At 35.7% G+C, this 15,970-nt stretch overlaps 1 protein-coding gene across 2 annotated transcripts in view; it reads left to right on the top strand.

The window, feature by feature from the left end:
* Nucleotides 1–15,970, top strand: part of ZFR (zinc finger RNA binding protein) — a 56,080-nt gene that overhangs the window by 25,414 nt on the left and 14,696 nt on the right. The window contains exons 12-17 of one of the 2 annotated variants that reach the window (XM_005872614.2): nt 3,919–4,081; nt 5,305–5,510; nt 6,611–6,761; nt 8,565–8,706; nt 13,286–13,383; nt 14,249–14,344. In XM_005872614.2, the coding sequence (XP_005872676.2) occupies nt 3,919–4,081; nt 5,305–5,510; nt 6,611–6,761; nt 8,565–8,706; nt 13,286–13,383; nt 14,249–14,344 (856 nt within the window). Of the gene's footprint in view, nt 1–3,918; nt 4,082–5,304; nt 5,511–6,610; nt 6,762–8,564; nt 8,707–13,285; nt 13,384–14,248; nt 14,345–15,970 lie in introns of those variants that run through there. The other variant, XM_014544893.1, reaches the window with a different exon arrangement.

Raw genomic sequence — 15,970 nt, forward strand, 5'->3', positions numbered from 1 at the left:
TGTTGTGGTGACCCCCAACCATAAAATTATTTTCGTTGCTACTTCATAACTGTAATTTTGCTACTGTTATGAATCGTAATGTAAATATCTGATATGCAGGATGTATTTTCATTGTTACAAATTGAACATAATTAAAGCATAGTGATGAATCACAAAAACAATATGTAATTGTATATGTGTTTTCCGATGGTCTTAGGTGACCCCTGTGAAAGGGTCGTTCGACCCCCAAAGGGGTCGCGACCCACAGGTTGAGAACTGCTGGTTTAGAGGCTACAGGGAAGGAGAAATGAGAAACATTTCATTCAGAGAGATCTTCATTTTTATTGGTTTTAAGTGATATATCTTTAAATGGTACAATTCACATATATTTACAGTTATGTAGTCATCACCACAGTCAACTTTAGAACATTGTCATCACCTCCCCAAAAAACCACGAAACCTTTAGCAACCCCTCCCTCTACCTGTAGGCAACCATTACTACACTTCTGTCTCTGGAGATTTGCCTGTTCTGGAGATCATACAATAGTTGGTATTTTTTTTGTCTGGCTACTTTCATTTAGCATAAATGATTTCAAGATTCATGCATATTATTGTGTATGTCAGTACTTCATTTCTTTTTATGGTTGTATCACATTTTGTTCATCAATCGATGGACAGTTGTGTTTCTACTTTTGTACTATCATGAATACTGCTGCTATGAATGAGTATTTGTGGGCCAGTTTTAAAATGTAATTTCAAGAAATATGAACAAAAGCATAATGTATGCATATTTTATAACACACTTTTTCATTTACATATCAACCTTTTAAAATACATTTTTATTGATTTCAGAGAGGAAGGGAGAGGGGGAGATAGAAACATCAATGATGAGAAAGAATCATGGGTCAGCTGCCTCCTGCATGCGCCCTACTGGGAATCGAGCCCCCAACCCGGGCATGTGCTCTGACCGGGAATTGAACCGTGATGGTTCACAGGCCAATGCTACATATCAACTTTTTTAAAAAAATTAAACCAGGCTTTTTTTTTCCAAGGCAGCATAGTATTTTTTTGTACAGAGGTAAAATATTCTGTGTAACCAGTTATATATTGTTAGATATTTAGGTTGTTTCCAGTATTTTCATATTAAAATTACATTGATCATCCTTGAGGCTATAAATCATGATTAGTTGCTAATAATAAAATCCCAGAAATGGAAATGTTTGATTTAAAGATACCCATACTTCGGCCTGTACTAGATAGTATAACATTGTGGTCCTTAAATTTTTTGTCTCGGGACTCTTTGTGCTCAATATATGTGAAGACTTCAGTGAGTTTTTGCTTAAGTGGGTTATATCAAGATTTACTGTGTTAGAAATTAAAACTGAAAGATTTAAATATTTATGAATTTAATTTTTAAATGACTTAAACTATAGTTAAAATGTAGTTAAAATAACATTCAACAATTATAGTATTAGATTAAATATATTTAATAAGTATATGATGAAAATTAACTATAAAATAACTATATTCTTCCCCAGAATCATGAGAATGACATTGTTTTACGTTTTTGCAAATCTTTTTAACGTCTGACTTAAAAAGAGGCAGCATAATTCTCATATCTGCATCTATGTTCAATATGTCATGATTACCACATTTTGCCTCTGGATAACTCCATTGTGCACAAATAAGAGAATGAAAATGGAAAAGGCAAAATAATGTATTAACCTTATTATGAAAGTAATTTTGAAGTCATTGATTCCTTGAAAGGGGTCTCAGGGGCCATCTGGGGTTCTTGGATCACACTTTGAGATCTGCTGCTAGAACTTATTAAAATAAAATCTCTGCCAATGAGCGAGCCCTGGCTGGTGTGGCTCAGTTGGTTGGATGTCGTCTTGTGCACCAGGAGGTTGCCAGTTTGATTCCCAGTCAGAGCACATGCCCAGGTTGCAGGGTCGGTCTCCAGTAGGGAGGCGTGCAGGAGGCAGCTGATGGATGTTGCGCTCTCACGTCGATGTTTCTCTCTCTCTAAAAATCAATAAACGATTCTTTAAAAAAATATCTCTGCAAAAAAAAAAAAATCTCTGCCAATGAGAGTGTGAAATGTGAAAGCCATTTGTGTTTCAATTTGAATTGTTTGTATGCCTGGCAAATTGAGTTTTTATTTCATGCTTGACCACTTAATTTCTTCTGTGGTAAATTGCCTGTTTAGTTTTTTACTTACCTGTTATTGATTCATATAGACACTTACGTTATAGATATTAAGTCATTATTAACATGTTACTTTTAAGTAGTTCTTATTTATGTATTGATTTTTTAAAATGTATTTAAATCTACCAGTAAGTCACATTCTTTTATTTTTATTTTTTATTGATTTCAGAGAGGAAGGGAGAGGGAGATAGAAAAAACAATGATGAGAGAGAATCATTGATTGGCTGCCTCTTGCACACCCCCTACTGGGGATTGAGCCCGAAACCCAGGCATGTGCCCTTGACTGGAATTGAACCAGGGACTCTTCAGTCCGCAGACTGACGCTCTATTCACTGAGCCAAACCGGCTAGGACTAAGTCACATTCTTTATGAAGTTTCTGCCTTTGTCATGCTTTGGAAATTCTTTATTCCTGTATTATGCAATTATTTTATCTGCACTGATACATATTTACTTAAGCACCTACCATGTGCCTGAAGTATTTGGCATTGAGTGTGAATTGGTAAACAATGGATAGAGTTCCCTGCCCTTATTTAACTTAAACATCTTTTGTAATAACTATTCAAAACTGATTAGTTGCTAATTATAAAAGTATTTGGCATTGAGAGCCTTCAAACTGTTTTTATTTTTTCTCTCTCAAAGCCTAAATAACATTGAAAGTCTGGTCCTAAGTTGGATGACTTAAAAAGCACTGTATTCTCAATCTGACAAAATTGGTAATTTCTACAGTGCTACTTGAGAAGCATACTACTTATGTTCTGTATTAAAAAAAAATTTAGTAAAAGCTTATTGTTATAAAAATTAGATTTCCCTTGGGAGTTACTGATTTCCTAGTTTGAAGCTGAAAATGAGGATAGAAGTGAAAGAGAATCAGATAATGAAAAGAAGTTAGAAAGTGTTGACCATTAAAGCAGAGACTATCTACTAGCTGTCCACAGTCCAAGTTCAGCCCATGGGTGTTTTATTTGGTATACATAGTATTTTTAAATCTGAACTAACACTTAAAGACCAACATCAAAGACATTTTAAAAACATTAAAATCCTGGTGGCCTTGGGATTATATATATTACCTTATGGCAATAATTAATAAGAGCTAAGTCACAACTGTTGTCTCTAGCCAGAAGATGCACTTTCTACTTTTACCATAGTCTCCATTACTTGTAATATTCCCCAAAATGAGACAGATCGTGAGTTGCCATTTATCATTGTCGTATACTATTGTTGTTCCTCATAGTAGAGAAATGTCTTTGTTTCTACCTGTATCATAGAGGAAAAAATTAAAGGTAGTCTTAAGAGGTTCTCTCTAAGCAAAAAAAAAAAAAAAGGAGAGAGCATATTTCTTTGGATACATGAAGAAATTCCTAAGTGTTTGCTTTGGATCTTTCACTCACACACATTATTGGTCTGGACCCGTTAGGCAGGCATTTAAGTTAACAATTTCTCCCTTAAAGAGAAGAGAGCGAGGTTGGAAGGAACGGAGATTCCTGATGCTTGTTCTTTCAACTTTGACTTTAGACTGAAATTTTGTTTTGCTTTTCTCTTTGTATTCTCATTTTTTCTTTTCACTTGTATTCACTTGTATTACTTCTAAATGAAAGCATATAAAGGAAATCAGAGGGGAAAAGGTGTTAGCAAGGCTGATTAGGGTTTTTAAATAGCCTTTTATGTCATTAATGTAAGTTCTTGGGTTGTAATTTTCTTATAGGCTTGTAATGTCACTCTCTGTGTTTCAGACGTTATGAAGAGGATATGTACTGGAGAAGAATGGAGGAAGAACAACATCATTGGGATGATCGCCGCCGAATGCCTGATGGTGGCTATCCTCATGGTCCCCCAGGTCCGCTAGGCCTTCTCGGAGTCCGACCAGGCATGCCTCCTCAGCCACAGGGGCCGGCAGTGAGTGTCCACTTCATTTATGTGGGGTGAAAACATAGGACTTGTTCAGCATGGGAGGATAACAGTTTTGAGGAGCTAGTTCTTAGACTTAATAATCTCGTAATCACAATGTAAATTCATCTGATTTAGAATCCTCCCCCCTCCCCCCTTATTACAGGTTCTTAGCACCTGTCTTTATGTATAAGGAACTTCATAGAATTTCTGAGTCGTTTCTTTCAACGTAAGCTAAATGGGAGTAGAGCTTCTTTGCCAATATAAGAGATTGTCTTGCCTTTGTTGTTTAGATGAGATCAGCAGGAACTGATTATCTCTCCCTTACCAGTGGTTTAGAATATTTTTTCTTTCTAATCCTGACCATCTAAAACCTACTACTACTTCTGAATTGAGTGCAGGATAAGGGGCAGTACATAACTAGTTCAAGATTAGCACTACAGTTGATGAATTAGGAAAATTAGAGGAAAGATCTGAATCTCAGAGTGTGTGTGCTGTGGAATCTGGCTAAAAGAAGAGACATGGGTCGGGGGGTGAGGAACATTTCATAGAAGTGTTCAGACTACAGAAAACAAGAGGGTCTTTTTGCTTGTTTTGTTTTCTGGAGAGCACTTGGAAGAAAACAGCAAATTCCTCCTTTTTAACCTTTTTCATTTGTCTTTACACAGAATAAGCAACAGTAAAACATTTATTAAAAGCAAAAGAATTCTGAATCACTGGTTTTTAAAGTTGAGTAAAAAAGTATTGTAACTTGCCCTAGCCGGTTTGGCTCAGTGGATGGAGTGTTGGTCTGCGGACTAAAGGGTCCCAGGTTCGATTCTGGCCAAGGGCACATGCCTGGGTTGCAGGCTCGATCCCCAGTGGGGGGCGTGCAGGAGGCAGCCAATCAATGATTCTCATCATTGATGTTTCTATCTCTCTATCCCTCTCCCTTCCTCTCTAAAATCAATAAAAATATATTTAAAAAAGTATTGTAACTTGAGATGGCATGTATTATAATTTTGTTTTGAGGCCATGTATATACTTACATATTCTAGGTAGTATAACTTTCCATAGTTTGCATTTTTGTTTTTACTGAAGTAGAAAAAAGGAGAAGATAGTTTTAAATGGACATTTTGCATAATCGACTTTGTTATTGAAAAGATATGATGAAAATATGTGTATTTTAAAAATAATAATTTACTTTTGCTCAGGAAACATTTTTTTAAATGAAGTAATTTTTTTTTCTGTAGCCTTTACGACGTCCTGACTCATCTGATGACCGTTATGTAATGACAAAACATGCAACCATTTACCCAACTGAAGAGGAATTACAGGCAGTTCAGAAAATTGTTTCTATCACTGAACGTGCTTTAAAACTTGTTTCAGACAGTTTGTCTGAACATGAGAAGAGCAAGAACAAGGAAGGAGATGATAAGAAAGAGGGAGGTAAAGACAGGTATGTCTTCAGAGTTATCTACTTTGTATATTTTTGCTTTTCCTTTCATGGACTTACACTTGAAATAAAAGTTATAGAGACTGAAAACTCTGGTGTGGATCTACAGGCTTATCATGCTTGTGTTAGATGCCTGGTGTAGTCACCTCTTTTTTGCCAAAACAAGAAATACACAATTCCATACAATCTCCAGCCTTCTAAATTTACACGTTTTGTTTAAATTTATATAAAACTATTTTGAGTTTGTGTTCAAAGCTGCCTTTGTAGTTTTCTAATTGCATTCATATGCTATTAGTTTTTATTTACTTACTAGAGGCCCGGTGCATGAAATTCGTGCACTTGGGGGGCGTCCCTCAGCCCAGCCTGCACCCTCTCGCAGTCCGGGAGCCCTCAGGGGATGTCTGACTGATGGGGAGAGGCCTAAGCTGGCAGTAGAACATCCTTAGTGCTGCCACGGAGGCAGGAGAGGCTCCCGCCACTGCCACTGTGCTTGCCAGCCATGAGCCCGGCTCAGGGCTTCTGGCTGAGCAGCGCTCCCCCTGTGGGAGCACACTGACCACCAGGGGGCAACTCCTGCATTGACTGTCTGCCCCCTGGTGGTCAGTGCATGTCATAGCATCCAGTTATTCTGCTGGTTTGTCGATTTGCGTATTAGCCTTTTATTATATAGGATTGCGTCTGTCCTACATTGTATTTGTTTTATCAACTTTTTTCCTTAGTGCATTGACCATAAAGCCTGAATAAACCCAAGCTTTTGCAACATCTTTCAAGTTTTACATTATGATCTATTAACTTTTCATGTTCCCTTTATTTGGAAATATTTTTGTATGATATTAGAAATGACTCTTATCCTAATTTGTAAAATGTGACACAGAAGTGTTAATGTTCTTTGTTTTTCAGTTCTCCCTATGATAACTTAACTCTTCATTTATTTATATTTCTTATCTAGATGAAAGGTACTTCTACAAATATTGAATGTGTTTATACTGTAGTTGATGGAAAATTTAATAGTATAGAAAGTTATTTAATTTACTCTGTGTGGTCAAAGACTATCATGGTTCTCGTTAAGAAGAGAGACATAATATAATTTGATTTTACTGCAGAGCTTTAAAAGGAGTTTTGCGAGTGGGAGTGTTGGCAAAAGGATTACTTCTCCGAGGAGATAGAAATGTCAACCTTGTTTTGCTGTGCTCAGAGAAGCCTTCCAAGACATTATTAACCCGTATCGCAGAAAACCTGCCCAAACAGCTTGCTGTAAGTATTATGGAAATGTTCATTTTTACCCCTTGTCTGGTTCAAACGTTTTTGGCAGAACTAACTTACTGTTTCAGTTTTAAACCTAAGCCAGCCTTTAAGTTTTTGGTTTCACTTTCCACGTTGAATTTTATTCTTGGTTGTGCGAATTAGTAGGGCTATTTTCTACTTTGTCTTTTTATGTTTTATAGTGCTTGTAACTGGCATGAAGCCATCTTAGGAATTTATTTTAAAATGTAAAATTGCATGTCCTATTTGTGTTCTTTTTCTAAGATTTGAATCATCAGAGAGAAGGCAGTTGTTCAGAACAGAAAGTGATTTTTTTTTAAACAAAGGCCACGTATAGCAAGCTTAACTTTTTAAAAATCATGAACCTCTTGGCTACTTACTTGAATGCATGTTTTTAATAAAATATAATAAAGAAAATAAACTTTCCGATTTGAATTTCCCTAGTTTATCGTAGTTATTTTAAGTTTTCTCCATATTATAACAGTAGGAATTCTTCTCCAATGTCCATTTATTAAATCATGGCAATACACAATTGACAGAATATCCCCTTTTGGCTCTACAAAAGCAATTGTTTGAATTTTTTAAGATTTATACATTAGCTTGTTAGAATCTCAGGCTGAGATTTAAAATACAGATTCCTTGAATAATTTTATGTATAAAACTTATTTTAAAACCTTGCAATTTAATTAGGCATTCTAAATCCAAGGACTGACATTTTATTGATACAGTGGGGCCTTGACTTAGGAGTGTCCCGACTAACGAGTTTTTCGAGATATGAGCCATCTCTCGGCCGATTTTTTGCTTTGAGTTGCGAGCTAAAATTCAGGTTACGAGCCAGCTTCAGATACCCCACCGCTAGTTGGCGCAGCTAACGTCACAGTGAACGCCACAACATAAGCCCAGCATCACGTGTCTCACTCGTTCACTTTAAGATTTGACATACGAGTAATTTGAGTTACGAGCTCCGTCACGGAATGAATTAAACTCGTAAGTCAAGGCCCCACTGTATTGTAATGAGTCAGAATAAGTAGTACCTGACCACAGCAGAGCAACTATAGCAAGGAATAATGAAGCACACGATTGAGCTTCAGCTGTTGTCTGCTTTGTATTACCCTTGTTCCAGAGATGAAATTTCTTATTGTGGATAAGTCTTTAAGTATTAGGAGCCAGCAGAATTGGCAATGCCTACTTCTTACCGATACTCGGTTGAGACTGCTAGAACAATGAGGAGAGCGAAGAAGATGTTTGAGGTCCTTGAAAGAATCATGTCAATTTGCAAGAAACATCTTGATCCTAATTGTGGTGCTTAGTAAAACCACAGAGCAGGAAATGTTATATCTTAACTAATTAACAGTTAAATAATTAAGTGAAAAGCAGAATATTTTTTCCAAATCAATCTGTACATATTGTACAAGTGGATAAGCAAGAGTAATAGAACTCTTCATCATCGTCATAGTTAACATTTATATAGCACTTACTATGTATATACCAGGCTGGTACTGCTTTAAGTGTTTATATAGTTAATTCATTTATTCCTCCAACAATCCTATAAGATAGAATTTCTGTTCCCATATTACAGAAGCAGGTATAAGGAAATTCAAACAATTCTAGAAGAAAGGTGGAGCAATAATTTAATGTTATTTTCATTTAATGCAAGGCTCCCCAAGGGGAGTAGTATATGATCTAGTCCTTATAAAATGGTTGTGGTAGTGAGAAAATGAGAGAGCCATGATGAAACTGCTTTGTCTGATAATGTAAAAGGTCCAGCTAATTATTGTACTCTTCATTACATAGGTTATAAGTCCTGAGAAGTATGACATAAAATGTGCTGTGTCTGAAGCGGCAATCATTTTGAATTCATGTGTGGAACCCAAAATGCAAGTCACTATCACCCTAACATCTCCAATTATTCGAGAAGAGAACATGAGGGAAGGAGGTTGGAAAGCCATTAAACATTCTATTTTTCTATTAACTTTTTTTTTTTTTTCATTTACCTACTCTTTGAGATGGCATTAAGCCCTAGAAGGCAACATGCTGGCATTACATATGAAGTTGATGGATTTGATTTAATGTAGCAGCCAGTTTTACTTAAGATCATTTTGCAGAAAGTAAATGTTCTTCTTAGTAATGTACTTTTATATAAAACACTCATGGTATTACTGATTTTCTTGATTTTTTTCTTTTCTTGCTAACCTCAGATTTCTGGAAAAAGAAGTTCAAAATTATTCTTACTGGCATAGTCGCAACACATAAAAAATTAAATGTTGCTTGTAAGGGGCCACAAATTTAACTTCTTTTAAGAAGTTCTTGTTCTTGCCTTGTCTTACAAAAAAGACAAGAGTTTCAGAAGTAAAATTGGTTAAACACTCATAAGTTATATTTTTAGAGGCATTGTTATATATGTAATCATGGATTTGGCTTGTCCTGTGGTAAAAATATTTCTAGTTCTCTGAGGTTGTTCTTTGGTTTGGAGCACTTTCATAAATCCAGAGTATCCTATTGCATGTAGACATGGGCATTTGACCCCACTATTATACTAGAGATATTGAAAAACAAATGGGGTAGGTGTAGTTAGTGAGTTCTAGTACAGTTCAGGATTTACTTTACAATTGTAGAATATGAAATCCTGCTGGTGCCAGCAATGTTGCTTTAGGGACTATTCTGTAACATTTTCAAAGCTTCAAAAGCTTAAGCCAAAAAGCATGGTCAGTGTCTGCCATATGTTGGTTCTGTTGTTTTATGGGTCAGATAAAATTTACTTTGTTTCCTTTCATGTTGTTGTTGATTATGGAGTTAAAGTCTACACTAGTATTTCTTTGTGATATATGTATAGGAGAAAAGAATACTATATATTGAATGTTAAAATTTGTCTAAAATAGCATCAGTAGGCTCTCAATTACTGTCACTTTAAATTTGTTTTCTTACAGCAAAGCAATTTATTTAAGGCACTGGGCTTTTTACTACCCAGAAAAAGAACATTTCATTTAAAACTTCATTGGGAGACTTGTCTAATTTTGCATACTTTGTATATAGACCATATCAGGACTTGTATGTTCTATAAGCTTTGCATCTTAAAAATAAATGGATTTTGTATAAAGGATCTTTTATATGAGCATGAATTTCCACTCAAGGTCTGGCTGTGGACATTACTGGAAACAGTTCCTGAGTCAAGCTGGTCAATTCATATGCAGCCTATGACTCTGAGGGCTCGGGGGGAAAATCTTCTAATGTATTATGTTATAAATAAAGGTGCTATATTTAGGGTGAAATTATACTTGTATAGCCATTTAGCTTTATTTTAGAGCATATTTTGTTCAATTACATTTAGGCTGTTTAATTTGTGCGGTATCAAGTCATTTATGTTGCAAGAGTCTAAAGTCAAGGTATCATAGTTGTAGTAGAATGTTTAATAACCTATCCCTTTTAAAGGAAACAAAATTATATTTTTGTCTGACCCAGACTTGATTTAGAATTATTGTTCTGAATTTCATAAATATTATATTGAGAGAAATGATCAGTCCAAAATTGAAAGATTTTACTTCAAGACACTGAGCTGAAAAGTTGGATGTGCAAAAGTATAGAAACATTGAGAGAGTGTTCCTTGCTGCAGATTAGTGCAGTAAACCATTTCTTTAGCTTCATTATGAAGAGTGCTTCTTTTTTGCTGCAGAATAACGGTATGTATTCTCTCTCACTGCAGCTCCCAATGCTCTGTGTCTTAAAATCATGTAAAGCCTCTAGCTTGCTTTGGGGAGTTAGTACAGGGGTTAAGGAAGGCTTTGCCGGAAGAGTGATTGTAAATCACGAGACTTGAGACTTGCGCATAGTGTGGTAGCCTCTTTAATGCGTAATGATCCCATTTAATGCCAAAAATTATTTAAAGGAAATTATTAAATTGTCCAAATAACTGTTAAACGCATGATGGATCTATTTTACAGCACAGTGTTTGACAGTTAAATATTAAGTAAAAGTTTAATTGACTTGAGGCTTGAAATGTTCAAAATGCTCTAACCCTTGCTACAGAGTGTTTTCTGCAGCAAGTCAAGTATTGTGTGTGTTTTTTTTCACCTGTAGCTTGTCAGGCCCGGTCCAAAGCCTTCTAGCAGAGGGGATTGATTCCTGTCAGGGGTTGCTGCCAAGACATCGGAAGGATTTTTGACCAAGGTTTTCAAAAGCTCAGTGTCACACCTGCCATTTGATTCAGAAGAGATTGTGGATGCAGAGCCTGGCATTTATTGTCCTCTGTGTGGCTGTTCTGTTTTGTCTTTGTGTCTTCTAGAATTGAGCAGTGTTCACACTAGTTTTTAAATGGTTGGGTGGATTATATATTTTACATAACCATGTTAATTTAAATTAATATATTCCTATTAACTTTTATTCATAAAATAGTGTGGACACAGCATGTTTTCTAACTAGTGATTAACCCCTTAAATTTTATGAAATGCATTTATGTAGGGTAAGAATTTTTTAAAAAATAACCCATTTTTGTTTTGTTTTAACTGGGTATTAGGCAACAAGTATGCTTTTAGTACAGTATATCTAAGGGGTTAATCCACTTGAAGTATAAAATGGGTGCAAAAATCCACACTCTAACAGAAACTTTCTAGCTCTTAATTTTTTTTAAATTGCAATAGGTGTCTTGGCATCTTTGAAATTGTATCAGTAATTAAAATTTTCAAAGTTTTGAATGCTTGTATCCAAAAAGAAAATTTTTCTTACATATTAGAGGAAATTATAACATTAAGAATTAACATTAGAAATTTAGAAACATTTTTAGAAAGAGATTGCACACTGTCACCTATTTGCATTCTAGCTTTAGCAAATAATGTAAGTAATTAGGGACATGGGAAGAGGGTCTTTCAGCATGTTCTGTAACCCTGCTTTGAGGAGTGGGTGGATTTGTTCTTTTTTTGGTTCTTTTTTCCTTTCTTCTTTCCTTCCTTAGTTAGCCATGCTTTCCTGTGTTTCTTATCTCAGAATAGCCCATTTCTTATGTTCAATATATTTCTTGATTCAGTAGTTGGTCTTGCAGGTTTTGAGATTGTTTATTAATTTTAAAAAGTAACTACTATTTTTGTCTTGATAGTTTCTTTTGAGTACCCAGATTCCTCTTAGTGTTCATTCTTAGGATATGACACAGTGTTCTTTGATTATCAGTAGATCTCCCTTCTAAACTGTCTTCTGAGAAATCTGTGCCATCTGATTACTTTAGGAGTAAGAACTAACAATAGGCAATATAATTCTTTATCACTTAAAATACGCTTTCTTATATGTTATCTACTCAAAATACGGACAAGTATCTCTTAAGACTTCTGAATGGTCATATAAAATATGCAATCAAGTAACTTGCCCAGAGTTGCAATGGTACTCTTAAAATAAAATCATCGTTTATTTTATCACATACTTCTTTTTCTCTCATCCATTTGGTATCCTCAGTGATTTATTAGATGATATCCTAAACGCACCTTCTGGTGCTTTTTTACCAGAAGACTTAAATTCAATAGATTATTTGCCTGGTATATAATTTCCCTATAATTTAGAAAATATTTATACTGTTAAAAATCATCAAGAGTTGTGAATTTGATGGGCTTAATTGCTATTTACTTGTGAATAGTTTGATCAGCAAATTTACTGTTATATTTAAACACATTTTACAGATATGTTTAGGAGAATATAAAGCTGGCCCTCCAACTATTTTTGTGAATGTAAAGTTAACCTCTTGTCTTGGTTTAGGTTCAGATTTCCTTCTCAAGTTTTATGTAGCTCATTCATGTTTTAATATAATAATCTGATTAAAATCAATTATTATAACCTCAAGCCTTACATGTTATCATCAAAATGCTCTGCTTAGTCCATCTCTTCTGTTTCTATACTTACTCTATTTAACCATGCTAGTTTCTACTGCCATTTTCTCTGTTACCCATTGTTTCTCTCCAGTTATTCTTTGGAACACCTTTTGGGAACTTTGAATTTTTAAAAGGCATTTTGTATTCCTTACAACTAAAAATCTCCTTGTGGAAGAGAAAGTATTAAACTCTTAGAAGTTTAATGCCTCTTTATTTTTTTCTATGATCATTACTCTGTTGTCATTCCATATTTATCATTAATTCTTCGCTATATTAGCCCCAGAATAACCTATGACCATTTAAAATACTGAACAAACTCAGTAGTGTTTTGTACATTCTCATTTATTAAGGTGGATTTTTGTGTTCCCTCTTGTCTTGTCATCTTTGTGCTGGTGCACTGTGTCCAGTAATCCTTCCTTTTGATTTTATTTTGGTGGGTAGGGTTTATATTTGCAGAAATTATTATATTTCTAAATTAAGAGTTTAAGTCTCCGTTTGGTCGTCATGTTGGAATATGTAAATTTGTTGAAAATAATTCCCTGGGTACGTTAAAGTGCTGATAGACTCTCAAATGGCTCGTGTGACACTGATGCTACTTTAAGGAAGTGTCTTGCTCACCTGGTCAAACACCCATTCCTCACTGCATTTTGCCAATTCAATCCATTTTAGATGTAACCTCGGGTATGGTGAAAGACCCACCGGACGTCTTGGACAGGCAAAAATGCCTTGACGCTCTGGCTGCTCTACGCCACGCTAAGTGGTTCCAGGTTCGGAACATCATTTTACTTTTTTATTGTAGCCTTATGAGAGAGTAGTTCAGTACAACATGTTTAACTGTGTTTAAACATTTTGAAAGATTGCCCAAGCAACACTATTTTAAATTAAATTTCAGAAAATATGTTGACATAGAAAGCTGGGTTTGAAGATCTGCATATTGCAGTTACTATTATTTGACAATGAACTTAGGTTTTGGGGGTGTTTTGTAGTTTGGGTTATTTTATTTTTATTTTTAGTAGCTATATTTAAAGTTGACTTGTTTAGGAACATCACATGTTTGTGTATATATATTATATTCCATAAGGCTGCAGATTAACTTTGCTTTACATAATGGAATATGTGTTTAAAGCTTTCTGTATAGTTTTAAGATCCCCTCTCCCCCCTCTTTCTCTAAGTTAATACGTGTAGGGAGTGAAAGGTGAGGAAGTAGCTGTTTGGTTTAGTGACTTTGTAGTCATGCAAAGGCACAGAAGGGAAACCAAACAGATTTCTTTAACCTTTCAGTCCCTAGACAAACTTTTTAGCTCTTTACTTTTTCTTTTATTTCTAATGTAGGCAGATTTTTTTTAAGTTTATTGATTTAAGTGATTACAGGTCAAGGTTCACAGGGTATCAAGAAATATTATTCTTGTATAATCTGTTTACTTTGACCTAAAATACCAGCTTTTAAATACTAACCCTGGCATAAAATACTGCTGTAAATGGCAGCTCATTGAATCCAATTTCAAGTGTGATTATTTTTGTTTCATTTTTATCTGAGCTTCCATTGAACAGCGGTATTTTAACTTTTTTTCATCAAGGGATAATTTCCGTATTTCTAAGATTAATTCAATTGGTTTTTGTGTTGCTCTCAAGGCTAGAGCTAATGGTCTACAGTCCTGTGTGATTATCATACGTATTCTCCGGGACCTTTGTCAGCGAGTTCCAACTTGGTCTGATTTTCCAAGCTGGGTAAGTAGTATGTAACTGGATGGTGTCAAAAATGAACATTTAGGAAATACTTTTGCAGTGTTTACAGTCTCATACTTAACTTTATTTTCATTTCCTAAATATAGTTTCCTCTTCTGGTGAAAAAACCTGGAGGTCTTAGGGTTTTTAATCTTCAGTAAGAATTTAATATTTAAAAAACTATACTTAAATATTTATTTCTTTTTTGCATTTTCCTTTTTCTGCTGGTCTCACAGTGACAGTAGTTATTAATTGGCTTTTATATAACAGCAGTACAAAGACTAAAAATGAGCTGTTAATCTCCCTTTGCAGGGTTCTGTTGACATTTTTCTTTGAAATAATGGGTAAGGTTAGGAATTTTAAAAATTCAGATATATACATTATTAAGAAATCCTATAATAAAGAGCTAATATGCTAATTAGACCGGATGGCGGAATGACCTTCCAGGGTGACCTTCTGGAATGACCAGTGGGCGGGGCTGCGAGGCAGCCGGGGCTGCTGCGAGGGCCGAGCCCCTTGCACAAGCGTCATGCATTGGGCCTCTAGTAATGTATGTAATGGTAGGACAGTTATGTAATGCAGAAAGGCACAAAATAGGAAGCGATTAAGGCAGGTTAAATCTTAACAGTTTGTTGTGATTTCTTCCAGGGATAAAGGACATGCATATACATCACATACGTTTTTATTTTTATATATGTACAAGTATCTCTTTGATATGTGAACCTCTTTGGTTCCTGAGTAGAATAAATTGAGATAGAGAGGGAGTCATTCAAAAATATAATTGAACCCTTTGATTCCACAGTTGGATTGGATTTGTGAGAGTTGAATAGCCAGGGTTACCTTAAGTCAGTCTCCCCCCGACCCCTCTCCCTCCCTCCCTCCCTCCCTCTCTCTCACAGGAGTGATCATAATATTTTCATTATTTGCAGCATGCTTACAAAATACATCTTGGAGTTTTTGAGAAGGGCACCTCATTCTCTGTGTTGACTACATGGTATTCCCTTTGTATGGCCATGCCATATTTTATTTAACTGGTATCTATTTAGTGGACATTTGGGTTTGTAGTGTTTTGCTATTAAATGTTCATTTTGTCAAAGTTTTGTTAAGTACTATACACGTGATAAATTACTAGGGCTTGAATTCCAAGGTGAAAGGACATGTGCTAAAACTTCCAAAAGTGGTGGTTTCCTTCATACACTCACTAACTGTGGGATGTTATCATACTTATCCTATCTAATAATAGACAAACATGGTAATTGACCATACCTTCGCTACGCCTCCCATTGGCTAATCGGCACAATATGCAAATTAACCGCCAACAAAGATGGCGGCTAATTTGCATACTGCCGGCAGGGCAGGACAGCGTGAGTGCGAGCCGCCATCCAGTACCCCATGTGCGACCCCAGAAGCCGCCTGCCTGCCGCCTGTGATCGGATCTGATCCCGGGTCGCAGGCTGGCCCCAGAAGCCCCAGAAGTCGCCTGCCTGCTGCCCGTGATGGATCCGATCCTGGGTCGCAACGCAGGCCAGCCCCAGAAGCCCCAGAAGCCACCTGATATGGCAGTAACTCTATCAGTAAGCACTCTGAAAGTCAGTGGCATAAATGCACCAATTAAAAGACAGATTATGA

Source organism: Myotis brandtii, unplaced genomic scaffold (assembly GCF_000412655.1).
Source record: "Myotis brandtii unplaced genomic scaffold, ASM41265v1 scaffold384, whole genome shotgun sequence".
NCBI lineage: Eukaryota > Metazoa > Chordata > Mammalia > Chiroptera > Vespertilionidae > Myotis > Myotis brandtii.